Below are 14,992 nucleotides of genomic sequence, written 5' to 3'. Positions count from 1 at the left end.
AGCTTCTTAATTACAACTTGTATAGTACTTCACGAACTATTGAAAATCATTACTTTTGTTTAGTAACAGATATTGGGATCATCCCAAGACAAGGGGAATTCTGAATAGATTAAAAGAAATCGCCTTTATAGATTAAACAATGTATTAGAGCTATATATATTAATCAGAATATCCATAATTTATTCCTTCACAATAAAGGTTTGGATGCTAAAGAACATTAGTTTAAGTCCACCGAATATGAAAATCGTGCCATGTTTTATGTTTAATTATGTACTCCAGTACTGACTATTTATTATCTCTCCCACGTGAAGTCATCCAATCCAAATATTTAAAACAATATAACTATATAATAAAATCTAGGGAATCTCTTGACTACGACTTTAAAACTAAATCCATTTTGTTTAACAAACAATAATTATTACTAACATCACACTTTTGAAATACCCAGGAAAATAATTGTATTGATTTCTTAATAATTTGCTGATCAAGTCAAGAGAGAAAATGGAAGCGGACGCAATTATAGTTTATTGAGTGGATTCGGTACTCGATTGAATGTGTTGCCTAATCTTTTGTTTATTCGAATAGTTGGGACCGAACGGCACATCAATCCCAAAAGAAGAACCTCACACTATATTTATATGATAAGATTGGTTAATTAATAGTTATATCAGATGAAGTTCGATATGTTTGGTTAGATATATTTTATTTTAGTAGAAGAAGGCAATAATATTGTGTTTCTTTACATATATTTTATGAAACTTTAGTTTGATAACAAACAAATATACGGACTGGACAAAATTATTCGGGCCCAATGCAAGTTCTTGAAAGATGCTCATTATTACTCCACCGTCCCAAAAAATAAAGACATTTGAAACGACATGAAAATGGTAAAATAAGAGAAAGGATGAGAATGAAAGTTAAAATAATATAAGTGGGTATTATTAGTGTTTAATGATGGGACCTAGTAGTATAAATTAGAAAGAACTTTCCATAAATGAATATAAGCTATTTTTATAAGACGGAAAAAGAAAGTGTCATTATTTATATGGGACGGTGTGAGTATTAAAATGATTTTATAATTTTGAATGTTGCTATAATAATTTAAAGAGTATGTGATATTAAAGGCTCCTACATAAGCTCCAATTATTCCCAAGAGCCTTCACAAATCACAAATCACAAATCACAATTTAAATCGACTAGGGCTGTAATCGAAGAAAAAAACATTGAATAAAGTGGAGCACAGAAACTATCATAAACTTAAATTGACCTAATGCTAACCAACTGAAATAAATTAAAGGTAGTATGTTGTTAGAGCACCTATACAAGTTAAGAATCTTTGAATCTTGAATATTTTAGTACTACTACTTTTCTTATTTTGAGGATTTACATTGCTTTCCCTTTTGTTGTTAAAAATCAACACATAATTATCAGTTGAGTAGAAAGTTTCTTGCGTTTTGATGGAAACACAAATGGAATCATTGTATAAAAAAAGTAGCTAAAATTTCATGTCTAGAAATAGCAACTGCATATAACTGAATCGCATATTCTAACAGATCAAAAAGACTCCAACAAGTAACAAAAATGATCTTCCATAAACTAGTTAGTTTAAACTTTAATGGCATACTTTCTCAGGGGGAAGTACATCTCTTTCTTTTTCTGTTTTTCTGTCTTCAACGATGCCTACAAAAGAGAACACAGCAATGCAGCCATGTGTGAGTAAAGGATGGGCAAAGAAAAGAATCAACTAGAGAACACACAAACGTATAATCAAAGACACCAAGAGTTGACAAATGAGTAATCAATGGCGTTACGCAACCAAGATGATGACCCACTTTTTTTTTTGGTTTATCCAGACCAAAATGACCCAACTAAAATTGGAACACCTTTATCTCTACTTTATTTCCTCTCTTACTTTCCTCTCTCCACTTAAGAACAAAATAAAGATGCATAAGATCTCATGCCACCCATGAAAAGGGTCATTTTTCTCGGGACAGAGGAAGTACTACTAATATTGCAACTTACACTATGCAAATAACATTTAGAAATTTAGGCAGTAGCAGTCACAGTAGGAAGTACAAACAAAGACAAATGCATTTCAATAACAATATAAAAATACCTAAATCAGAGACCTATTAACATTTTAGAGGCTGTTCAGTTTGCAGGATTATATCTCATGATTAAATATAAACGTGCGATATTATGTTTGGTTAGTCATAGACTCATAGCCAAACCCCACAAACTAAAATAATCTTACAAACTTAATATCCTATATTATATAATTACTATTTTATCTAGGCAACCGTACACCACCTTAGGTCAATAAGAAAATTGATTGCATAGCAACAATTCTAGCATTACTTCAAAGGGGTTAACCTAGATGGTTGTCAAGCTATAAGAGGAAAACACAAAGAAAAAGGAATTCTCATTATCTTGGCAAAAAAACCACGCAGAACGAAAGTAATATGGAGTATGATTTACAATTCCAGGATTTTCTCATTGTCAGTAATAGGCCATGGTAGCTAAAAGTTGAAGTAATAGTACCATAGCAACCGAGATGAATTCTTGTGGATCATATCAAACATTACAAGCCAATACACAGAATAAAACCTAGTAGAGTTACATCAAACTAAACCTAGACAAGATAATGTCACTGTTTGATCAAAACGATTGCAAGGGCAATAATCCAATTTGTAACTAGTAAAACTAAACATATAGTACTACAATTCACACTACTGAAGAAAGATAAAATCCAAGTAAGCTTATTCGAGTTCATAATTATATATTGCTAAAGAAAAACGTATAAACAGATACAAAGTGAACCAATAACTCGAGATAAAGACCAACAATTCAACTATTTGAATTTGGCAAAATTTTAACAGAATAAAAACGGCAAAAGGGATATACCTGGTGTTTGGTTAAACGGCGGCGGATGGCGCGAGTCTTCTTAGGGCGGAGATCGAGAGGCAGATACTTCTTGTTCTTGTAGGCTTCCCTGAGAGCGGATTTCTGCTTCTGCGAAATGACGGTGAGTACCTGTGCAATCGACAGCCTCACAACCTTGATCTTCGAGAGCTTGTTAGGGGCACCGCCAGTCACCTTCGCCACCCGTAGCAGGGCCAGCTCCGCCTTCAAATCCTTTAGCTGCGCCAGCAGATCCACCTTGTTCTTCTCCCTCAACTCATGCACCTTAATTCTCGCTGCATTTAATCGAATAGACAATGTAAATCTATGAATTCACAGAAAATTGATTGAAAAAACACGATTTTCTGCCAAAATTGATGAGTCGCATACCCATTTCGCCTTCGTTTCTCGAGGGATTGGGGGTGGCGGGCGAGGAGAAAACTGCTAAATCGAAAAAAAAACCCCAGTGTATATATGTAGGATTTTGGGCTTAGGGTTATTTTTGAATTTGTAGTAATTGGGCTTGTATATTGCTAACTACTGATACGCTTAATTTAATCAAGGGATACAAATAGTATTTGAATTTGAGAAAAAAAGCCCAGATAAAGCTACACGAAATTTCAACACTGTTTAGAAATTTAAGAGAATTTGCTTTTTCCCTACAAAAAAAATAAAATTAAAAGAGTATGCATTCAGATGAAATTTATACAATCACAGAAAAGCTTGGGTGGGTCTAGTCAATTGTTTAATCTTGAACACATGTTTTATTTTTTACATATTAGTACGACGAGTTTACTGCTACAATTTAAAAGGGTTGGATTTCAAAAATTCTAGCTCGCTAACAACAACTACTGTTAAATATAGACGAGTGCAAGGTGAACCACCCTACACCAATGCAACCAATGCATAAAGTGGTAGATCGAGATATATAGGTTCACGAACTTGCTATAAAAAATAATTAAAAATGTGTTGTGTGTGTAATATTATACTATATAGTTTTTTTTTTGTGTCGCAAAAAATGTTACTATATTTTATTTTCTAAAAATAAAGTGTAACACCCGTCTTTTTAGTACCTTTTCACGATGAGTTTTGTTTTGAGAACGAGCGAGTGATAGACCTTGATTAAAATACCGTCTTCGTTTTGATTAGTTGCGAATGGAATTTTTTTCGAATGCTTGTTTTGTTGTTGATTAATTGTGTGGTGAAAATAGTTGACGAGATTGTTGTGAGAATCGTCGATGGAAAGTTGGGCGTTCGTCTAAGTACTTGGAATAACACCAAAGTACTAAAATAATAAAACACCACAATTAAATCTAAGCACTAAATTTCATATATTTTTGCGCCTATCACATTTGTCTATTATTATTCTCTCCTACACCTTTTATCCTAATTCAATTGGGATATAGCCATTTATTCATAATCCCTATTTAAATTCCTGTAGTTAAATACAATTCCTTCTTCTAATCATATTCTACACGTTTTCCTCTTCACAGAAACCCCCACCCCCTAAAATCTCTCCAACCACCAAATCCATGAATATCTCTATCAGTTTTGCTTATAAAATACACATTCACGATCCTTTTCAAAAACGTGCTTTGCTTATAAAATACACATTCACGATCCTTTTCAAAAACGTGCTGCAGTTCTTTCTTCTCTTCCACGCGGAGGTAAATTCTCCTCAATCTCTTGAATAATAAACCTTCGCATAATCATATTAATTTTGTAGTCAATTCCATCGTATTGCAGTTCTGAATCTATTGCAGTTCTGAATCGAGAGAGCTGTGATCTCAAATCCCCCAGTTTTCTAACAAGTTTGATTCTTCCTAAAGGTATCTCCTTTAATCTGAAATCATCTCATCATCATTCCATGACGTACATCACATATTTGCACACGAGAATAAATTCTTTTGAAATCCTTGAAATTGTTGAATGACGCTCCCTCCTAAAGCTTCGGTATTTAACGCTTAGAATGTCATTTTGTGTTTCTCTTAAATTCCAAATTTCTGAATTCATCTGCCTGCCCATAAATATTTGAAACGAACAACTATGAATTTTTAATGAAAGATTTAGATTTGGGAAAAGGATGAGAGACGTGAGTTTTGGAAGAGAAAGATGGGTACCTCCTATTTGTGATTTTGGACGAAAATTTTGGAGAACTGGAGAGAGAGTTATAGCCGAGATATGCGTATGGGAGTTGGTTTTGGTTTTTGTTTTGTAAGTGGTGGACGATGACTGAGAGGGAGAGGGAAGGCGTGAGTTACAGTAGAGAGAAGTTGTTTTCGATAGTCAGAGAAGGGAACATAAGTATTTTACTTTCCATCCTTTTTATTAAAAATGTGTTGAGTCGAGAATGTACTAATACATACATATATGTGGTGGATGGGCAGTACACACAAAACTAATTTTACTTCTTTATCTTGTTTTGCAATGCGTTGGAATGGGGAGTATATACGTGTGCAGATGTGGGAGTATTCTGCATTAAATTCTTTTTATAATAAGCTTTCTGTAGTTCTTTTGTGATAGAGAGTTTGACGTGTAGTGTTGAGGGAGTTGTTAAATAAAGTGGTGTTGAGGGAGTATATACGTGTAGTGACAGTTGGAGTATTAAGTATTTCTTTTAGGACTTAATTGTATGGCTAGTAAATTGATAATGCTTGGTTCATTATTATTTTTTGTTTGCAAGTTTGGCCAAAGTAATGCTTTAGAAATGGGCCACTTTGATTCTTTTGTTGGGCCTATTTGTTTTTAGTTGGGCTTAGTTGATTGTTGTTGGGCAAATTTTTGAGTAATGGATTAAAGATGAAAAGTACGAGATTTTCATATATATATGTTTTTCTCTATGAAAGAAAGAAAGAAGATAATTTGAGCGCACACAGGATGCATGCATCGTTGTTAAATTAATTTATTATGCAAAGTCTAATTTATGTATACGATATTATTTCGAAAAGGGTGAGCTTGTGCACGTTGTTGGCAGTTGGAATAAGAAGTGATTGAGGAGTAAGCGTGTGAGGTGGGCTTTCCTTTTAAATAAGGACTATGTCCTAAATATTTTTACTATGTGAAAGGAGGTGAAAAATGTTTGTCTTGCCATGTTTTGTGTTTGAATGAACCTATCTGAAGTGGCTATGCCATGTATGTTAACGAATTCGGGTCCTAGTAGGGCCGCAAACCCTGCTCGGACTGGTGTACACCCAGTAGATCGTGCGCTATCTCATTGGAGTTGGCCGGTCTAGTGACTTGGTTCGTGGCCACGTTCCTTGTCATGTATGTTCAGATATGGTGATGGTGGATGTGGATGGAAAATGGTTGCAACCAAATATTGTGTGAATTGTTTTTAGTGACTTGGGTTCTTTTCAATTAAAACCCCCAAGATCACTCGCTATCACTCGCTATGGCTTGACAAACTGTTTTGGGATGTGTCCACTGAGTGCATCAAGTACTCAGCCCTGCATATTTGTTTTTCTTGATGTGTAGATTGAGCGGCGACGGACGGGGAGGATGTTGAGCAGAATTCATGGATTATTTATGGCTTGCTTAGTATCGTTGGATATGTCGTGTCTTCATACTCGGCATTTTTCGTGTCTTGAACGCTTCCGTGGTGTGTCTTTTCCTTAAAATTCTTTTAGCATTGAGAGTCGAACTCTTTTCAAAATTTTTACTTTCTAGTCTTTATTTCTTTAGAGTTGGTACTTTGTTGAAATGATACTACGTTGATTTCTAAGTTATTTCACTTATTAAAATATTTTGGTCGAAAGTGTGTGTTTCTCCCTTTCTTCCCCACTTCTTTAATCCTCCCATAGTCGCGATCAACCGTGTTTTCTATCCTTAGAAAATACGGGCGTGACATAAAGTATCATCAATATATTCACATTTTTTCTCTATTTGATACTACTACAGTAAATAACATTTTCTGAAATTAGTGCCATCTTCACATCTAATTTAATTTGGGATGGATGATTATGTAGTTGCAATTCATTATTTGTGAATCGATATTTTCCGTTACCGATGGAATCAAAACTCATAACAATCAAAGATGTGATATACATGAGCAAAGTCAGATGACATTTGTGCTTCTGTGTGAGTGTGTGTGGAGGCAAAGTAATCATATCATAATCGAGTGATAGGATAAAGAAGAAAAGAAAGATCAGAACAAAGTATGAGCCTTGAAATATATGAAAGGAGATCACTAAGCTTTTTTCACTAACCTCAACCCCACACCTTTAATCGCGTGATTAAATATATACTTTGGTTGAGACAGACACAACCTTACTTCTTTGCATTGGCCTTAATTTAATTGATAAAGTTAAAATTATGATTTCCATTAAACAAATTGTTATACTCCAGCTTTATCTTTTGAGACAACAAAATGTATTAGTTTTGAAGGTGTAAAACTACATAAATAAATTAAAATGCATTCCTTTCTCATGTTGCAAATATGCATTATATAAAAACTGATATTGGAGTATTATATACATGTAATTATATGCATATACATATATAAAAAGTATTCTATAATTATATGCATACATATATAAAAAGTACTACTCACTGTATATCTATGAATAAATGTCCTATATATTTTGACTCAATATCGATTTTAAGAAATGTAACGGAAAGTGAAAAAACAATATCATTATAATGTGGGTACTATTATTATATGATAAAATGTGTGTAGAATGAGTTGATTAAAAACATAGTAACAATAAAATAAGATGTTTAATAGTGGACATCCTATAATGATAAAATGTGTGCAAAATGAGTTAGTGTAATGTGATTAAAAATAATAATAACAATAAAATACAATGTTTAATAGTGGACATCCTAAAATGACAATATGTGATATTTAATGATGGGAAATATATAAATTTATGGGACCCGCGTGCTATTGTAAAATACAGTATGAGATTTAATATATGGATCTAAATAACAACTATTGGTTAGCCTTGTTATAAAAAAATTATACTCCTTGTCAACATCGATACAATTTGATACTATGAAGAATCCAACATTTTTCAGGTGTGTAATGAAATATTCAATGGGCTTTTTTTTTACCAAAAGTTCTTGATTAATTGATCTACAAACTATAGAAGACCCTAATGAAACAATTAGCATTACACTTGATCGATCGTCTCTCTTTACGAACCTCATCTTAAATTTAATTTGTTACTATATCGTGAGCTTATAATGAGATCAAAGCAAGCAAAATGATTATATTAATTTTCCTTTGGATATGTATAAATGGTTAGTGGTAATTCAGACACGTTAAAAGTGAGAAATGATTCAAATTTCACGATTCCTCTTTTCTCTAATAAAAAACTTAAAAAACCGTAACACTTTATTCAAGGTGCAATTCAAATTAATGATAGTTGCATTGCCAATATCAATATATATCAACATGATTGAATGTGGAAAAAATGAGCTAAGCCAATTAAGAGCAAACTCATAGACAATTCGTTGAAATGCTAGTATTTTTGTTTATACAAAAGTAAATAAGCCATTGCGAGTAAAGAATTCATTTTATTATTTATATTACTGTCATAATTAGATGAAACTATTTACTTTTTAAGTGTGATTGTGAGCAAATCACGGAACCACTTCCCAAAAGAAAGCTCCAATTTTGCAGGCAATATGGGAAGACCATCTCTTTCGAGTTTTTCTTTCTTTTTTCTCTTAAAAATGTTTTAATTGCCTCAAACTAGTAGTTCTATTATTTTGGTGATTGATTTAACTGATTTTCATACTTAAGGTTTAAACAAAAAAATTGACAAGGTTCTCTTATATTACAAATAAAGATTGATTTGGGTAACTATATAAATATATAGTTTGTAGAAAAAATGTGATTATAGATAAATTTCTACATATGATGATCAGCAAGTCAAGTCACATATAGCCAAAAGGATATTATATCATACTTTATCATATTATATGCATGGTCGGTTAGATATATATTAATATAAAGATCAATATATAGATCTAGCCGTAAATAAAATAGGATAAGGTAATTTTCCTATTGAGCTAAACAAGATCTAGCCGTAAATGAAATCGGAGAAGTTAATTTTCATATATGAGCTAAACAAAAATATACCGCATGCTAGCCAAGTAAGAGATGGATCTCAACTATACATAATTAATCTAAGTAGTACTATTCCGTCTAAAAATTAATAACAAGGAATTCCAGTCTTCATTGTTGTCAGGTCCCATGTTCAATGGCTCTTTTTCAGCAACAATAAGGGAATATTTGTTTGCATTCGCTCAATTTTTAATAATTAAATAAATTCTCCTTCACTAAGTAATTAATTAAAACCATTAGTATATAATTATATTTGTATTTATACCACATGAAAAGGCTAATAAACTAAACGAGAAAAACATCATGTCGATCACGGGTATTTGTCGATCACGTCTACTGATCAGAAACAATAACAACAATATGAAACAGATCGCGGTTTGCTTTAACCTAATACTATGTGTAATTAATTCTAATACTACTAAAATAATTAATAAATTAAACCATACAAGAGTTACCTTGATAATTGTACCCCACATGTATAATATCACATGGTGCTGCAGTGTAAATTAGGAGTACTAATTTGTTTTACTTGACTAATTCATGATTTCTGTTATGTTAATTTGTCTTAAGTTCTAGGCATATATATCTTTCCGGATCGTTGGTGAATTGTGATATTACCTATTTTCAGTGGTATGGACCATCTATGCATATACTATAGCATCAATAATTCAATATCTATACACATCCATATATAGATATACTATCTGCAGAGTCCAGAATATTATTCAACTTTTATTTTGAACATTGTAATTTAATTTAAGTTTAATTTTATTTATACGGAGTAGTAATATTTTCTTAGACCACAATATCACAATCCCGGTTCCGCAAATCAATGTATATGATCGTGTTATAGTTGTAACTAAGCAGTAACCATAACCTAGACAAATTGATTGCATGTATAGGTGCATTAGATTGAAATTTGACTTTTAATTGGACCCTTAATGTACAATTCGAGTGAAATTAGACTTTTAATTAGGTCCTTAATGTACAATTAAGAGTAAATATGATTCATTGAAACATAAAACGGACAGCTAATATGTAATTAAATTACCCATCATGATAATTGTATAAAATGGGCAATCTTTCCGTTGAATATGGCTTTTTAAGGCATCTTAAAATTATTCATGACTAACCCTCGTCCCAATAGTCAGCGCACTAAGCAGTAAATGACTGGCCAAATGGTTTGCTTCATTCACATGCCAGGATTCAAACCTGTAACCTCATACTTAAGGAACAATCGAACAAGGTATTGACTTAAGCGATGAGGTGTTGGACCACCATGCCAACTATGTTGATTTTCTTATTATATCATTTTAGTGAATTTTTGTCCACCTTTTTACTTTGATAACACTCAATAAATGTAATTAAATTCATAGGACAATTATTTTGCGCACAGTACTACTTATATATGAATTAAAATATTCTCTTGCATGTTCACTCGAATTATATATGAGACCTTAAATTAAATAGTAGTAGTAGTAATTTCATAAGTAGAATGTGAATCAAAACAAGCATGCAAAAGTCGATTATTCACCAATATTTACCTGAGGACGGACAAAAAAGGCTACTTTCGGCTGTCTACGGCTCCTAATTAACTCTATATCTTAGCCCCTCATATTTAATAACGGTATATAGTAATCATGCGTCAATAATAAGAGGAAAGCTCGCGGACACACACTTTCACAATATTTCTCCCCTACTTTTTTCCGCTAATAGTGCTCGTAATCATCACATATACACTCACAAAGAACAAATTAAAAGTCTATTTTAACCAACTTGTCTCACCCACCCAAAGACCAGAAGAAAATCATTGAAAAATCGACCACTTTATCTAAAGTCACTCGTAATTTATTCATTCCCTCCCTTGCTACTTAAAATAACATTTTTTATTCATCCATTTTCCTTTCACAAATTTTTAGCAGGACTTTCGCTCCCACATCTTTTAGACACAATTTATAAATGTGACATTTAACGATTTAAGTAGAGAGAAATAAATTTAAAATAAGCATAAAATAAAAGACGTTTCGTCTATCATAGTTTAATTGAGTCATATTTTTTTTTACTTAATTGAGTTATTTCACTTTTAGCAAAAACAAAAGATCTAATCATTTTATTGTGCGTTATCTTTTCTTTATTCTCTCTTATCTTCTCTAATTTATTCTTTCTTATCTTTTTTACTTTATTATCTCTCCAATTTTATTATACCTTTATTCATTCTATTTAACACAATTTCTTAATTTATGTGTTTAAAAGAAATGACTCAACTATCCCAACTGAATTAAAACGAAGTGAGTATATATTACTTTATAGAAATCAGTCAAACTTTATTGGACAACTCCGAAATAAAATATTCCCTCCGTCTTATTTTAAGAGTTTCATTTGAGTCTGAAACGTGTTTTAATAAATGTAAAGGAAAGTTGGTGAAAAAGATACTAGAATGCGAGTCCACTTTTATATGCAGTATTAATTTATAATAAAATGTGAGATAAATAAAATTAGAAAAAAGTATAGGACCTATTACTAATTATGAAATATTCTAACTAAAACTCTTAAAATAGGAGAAACTAAAATGAATAACCGAGACTTTTAAAGTGGGGTGTAGCAGGGAGTACAACTTAAATAGTACTCCCTCTGTCCCCGATTAAGAGTCACACTTTTTCATTTTGATCCGTCCCCAATTAAGAGTCACATTTTATTTTTACCATAAATAGTAAGTAAGTCTCACATTCAACTAACTCAATTCACTCACATTTTATTATAAAACCAATATAAAAAAATGGGTACCACATTTCACTAACTTTTTCAACCAACTTTTCTTTATATTTCTTAGAACTCGTGTCCGGACAAAGCGTGAATCTTAATTGGGGATGGAGGGAGTAGTAATTTGGAACGAATGAATTACAATATCTTGGTTTCCCTAACCGTCAAACACCCTCCTCTCCTCTTTATATCCTTATTGAAGGGCCTCATCTCCAAAGATATTTCATCATTCCCTTCTTCTTAATTCTCTCTCACTCTCTCTAAGCATGAAATCCATAGAAGTATTCTGCGCCTCCCCAGCTTCAACAGCGATATGCTCGAGCACGGACCACCGCACCATAATCCGGCACGGAATGAGATCGGTCCACCGCCTCGGAGAAACGCCGCGAAGCAGACGATCAAACGCCGCTCCCTGCTCCTCTCATCTCCCCTTCGAACCTTCCACTAAGTCCGCCAAAGACGGCGATGTTTCGCGGCGAAAGAGCTCCGCCGACGTCTACGATTTAGCCTCCCGCCGCCTCCTCAGCAACAAGCCTTTCCTGGATTTCATCTCCGACTCTCAAACCGCCATCGTTCCTAGCCAGCCCCTCGTCAGAGATAGCAGCGATAAGCGCTTGAATCTGGAGTCCTTTCGGTCTCTCTCCGCCCGCCCTCACGAATCGCCCGTGTTTAGGCCTTCCTCCACGGATTCCGCCGCCGCCGGGAAACTCATCGATCATCTCAATGCTCACAGATCTTCCCTCACTCCATCAAATCGCCATCAGGTTTCATCATATCCTGCTTCGTCTGTGTATTTAATTTAATCATTTCATAAAGGTTTCTGATTATGGTTTAATTAAATCACAGGTTGTTGAGTTGAGGGTATCGATCCACTGCAAGGGCTGTGAAGGAAAACTCAGAAAACATATCTCCAGAATGGAAGGTAATTGAGCAAGATTTTACGTAATTTTTGAAAATTTTTAGTAATAATTTTTTATAATATAGTGATAATCCTTTTGGTGTATATATGCAGGAGTGACATCATTTAGCATAGATTTGGAGACGAAAAAAGTGACGGTAATTGGGAGGGTGACGCCTCTAGGTGTGTTGAGTAGCATTTCAAAGGTGAAGAATGCCCAATTTTGGCCATCTCCGGCGTCGTCGTCATCATCGTCTTCGCAGTCACCATTGCCGTCACCGAGAGTTACTTCTCTCATGTCTCCGAGAGTCAGTGTCACAAGATAGATTACTAGTAATATTAGTAATATTAATCTGAATTAGGGTTTATGTTCTGGACTATCATATTTTATTTCATTGAAATAACTCGATGTTTTAATGAATTACATGTTAAATTTGGGTTGTAGTGTGTTGTGAGTGACTGTTTGTGTATAGCAAAACGCTTAATAATTATGATTGCCTATTAATTTGCATTTCAATTGACACATGGTTTAATTTGGTTATTTTTGTTCAAAGTTCAAACAGTATCCTTTTCTTGGTAGTAAAAAATTAGTGTACTACTACTACTAGTTTGTTTTAGTGTCCCGTGACCTTGCTATATATTTATTGGGAACAAACACGAGTATATCCGAATTTGATTTGTTTAAATAATCTAAAAACTTGGTAAGGCTGGGCTATATGTCTGGGAAATAATGTTTGTTTATTGCTTTCCAGATGGATCACGGTTCTTGTGTCGGATTTTAAATCCATCATTTAAATTACTATGTACACACTCTACTCTTGGTCTTGGGACTTACTCAAGACAGAGAAATCTAATTATCAATTGTGCTGGTTGATGTAGTTGGAATCATTATTATATAATCAAATGACAAGGTTCAAGGATGTATATTGGTGTCGGCAATTAAAATGATAAATGTTTAAATACACAGTGCAGTAAAGGGTTCTATCGATTGCACCTAGAACTGCGAGTAGTAATTGTTGATTTCATAATAAAGCGACTATGAAATATATATACGGAGTATATTTGAATTCTTATACTCCATTTTTCAAGGGATAAATATATTAGGCTAGTCAGGACAAACATACAGGGTCTAATTTGTAAGTATACTTTTAAAAAGCTGTTTCTCGAGAAGATGTGTAAATTCTATATTTATCGCTCATCATATAGAAATATAGTTTTTTCGAGAAGATGCGTAAATTAATTATTTTACGCTTATCACATAGAAATAACTGAATACAAATTAACAAATTTTATGTTAATATTAATTAGTGATAGGAGAAACTAATAGGATTCTGTCTTATAATTAATTGGTGATAGAAAGAATTAGACATACTAAAATAGTATTACTACTCTTTATTTTATTGATTTGAGATATTGGAGCAATAATTTATTTTTCTTTTATTTTCCAACACAATTCCTAAACCCATTAAATGAATTTTGGAGGGGTTAGAATTTTTTTTTTCTAATTTGATTGGCATAGCCTTTTATTAAATTGATCCAAATTTAAAGTTCATTTATTTTGCAATTTTGATTTAGATATATTATTTTTAGTCAATTAAATTTAGTCCGAATTCGGCGAGCCATTCTAATATTACCGTAGAAAATCATATATTCTATCCTGCAATTAATTATTGATAAGAAGAGTAATCCACAAGACTTACTACTATATAATACTCCGGTTTCATATCACTCTTTACAGCTACGTTATATAGCAGTAATTGTTATTTATTTTTCTTTCCTTTGTCAACAATATTGAATTAAACTGTAAAATACAAAGAAAACAAAACGAAGTCCACAGCTTAAAATTTAAATACACAAATTAAAGGGAAAAGTTGAGATGAAAAATAATACTAGTACTAAAAAAGTTTACGGCGCATTATAGTATTAATATAAAATTAGCCAAATATGAAATATGTGCTCCAAAATCGGCGGGAAATGTGTGAGGATAATAAGACGTGGCAGTAGGCGACGCATGCGGTCCGCACCGCACCACTATTAAGTTTTATTGAAGCAGACATTACATTCTTCACGAAATAAATATGTCTACCACGTTTCTGATTATAGTGTCTTCTTCCCACATTCTAAATTTCCCAATTATTTCTTTTTCAAAATGCTTCATTTTACAACACCAATAAATTCAATTTTTAAGTGCCATATGCCAAATTAATTTCACTTTTCAGTTTTGAAATATAAAAAAAAATGATCATGCTCGTGTCATGCTACTCAAGAGTCTGCGCATTATCATATTCTCTTACTGTTTGTTAAAATACTGATTATGTTTCCTGGACATAAATATTCAAACTTGTTTATAAATATTTTTGTTT

At 32.8% G+C, this 14,992-nt stretch overlaps 2 protein-coding genes and 1 long non-coding RNA gene across 3 annotated transcripts; 2 read left to right on the top strand and 1 right to left on the bottom strand.

Moving 5' to 3' along the window:
- Positions 1-1,431: 1,431 nt before the first annotated feature.
- LOC125186530 (large ribosomal subunit protein uL29-like) lies at positions 1,432-3,449 on the bottom strand. The gene is made up of 3 exons (XM_048082906.2): positions 3,292-3,449; positions 2,905-3,197; positions 1,432-1,680 (listed from the first exon to the last, which is right to left on the bottom strand). The coding sequence occupies exons 1-3, from the start codon at positions 3,293-3,295 to the stop codon at positions 1,606-1,608; spliced, it is 372 nt and encodes a 123-aa protein (XP_047938863.1). The 5' UTR covers positions 3,296-3,449; the 3' UTR covers positions 1,432-1,605.
- Positions 3,450-4,392: 943 nt separating this feature from the next.
- On the top strand, positions 4,393-6,643 carry LOC125190966 (uncharacterized). Its single transcript, XR_007171007.2, has 4 exons — positions 4,393-4,568; positions 4,648-4,730; positions 5,850-5,911; positions 6,376-6,643. It is a non-coding gene; the product is annotated as an uncharacterized LOC125190966 (long non-coding RNA).
- A 5,281-nt stretch (positions 6,644-11,924) lies between these two features.
- On the top strand, positions 11,925-13,150 carry LOC125187165 (protein SODIUM POTASSIUM ROOT DEFECTIVE 2-like). The gene is made up of 3 exons (XM_048083696.2): positions 11,925-12,495; positions 12,578-12,653; positions 12,744-13,150. Exons 1-3 carry the CDS (start codon positions 11,998-12,000, stop codon positions 12,953-12,955), a joined length of 786 nt encoding a protein of 261 aa, XP_047939653.1. The 5' UTR covers positions 11,925-11,997; the 3' UTR covers positions 12,956-13,150.
- The last annotated feature ends 1,842 nt before the right edge of the window (positions 13,151-14,992 follow it).

Source organism: Salvia hispanica, chromosome 5 (assembly GCF_029641045.1).
Source record: "Salvia hispanica isolate PSC_SH4W2 chromosome 5, Shi_PSC_v1, whole genome shotgun sequence".
NCBI lineage: Eukaryota > Viridiplantae > Streptophyta > Magnoliopsida > Lamiales > Lamiaceae > Salvia > Salvia hispanica.
The sequence above is the reverse complement of the archived record's forward strand: the minus strand, read 5'-3'. Positions and strand labels throughout refer to the sequence as shown.

Bases quoted from the DNA above. Each gene is read 5' to 3' on its own strand.
- LOC125187165 (XM_048083696.2), top strand. From the start codon at position 11,998: ATGAAATCCATAGAAGTATTCTGCGCCTCCCCAGCTTCAACAGCGATA. The intron at 12,496-12,577 runs GTTTCATCATAT...ATTAAATCACAG, and splicing joins CTCCATCAAATCGCCATCAG to GTTGTTGAGTTGAGGGTATC. The intron at 12,654-12,743 runs GTAATTGAGCAA...GTATATATGCAG, and splicing joins ACATATCTCCAGAATGGAAG to GAGTGACATCATTTAGCATA.
- LOC125186530 (XM_048082906.2), bottom strand. The intron at 1,681-2,904 runs GTATATCCCTTT...TCTCTTTTGTAG, and splicing joins GCCGTTTAACCAAACACCAG to GCATCGTTGAAGACAGAAAA.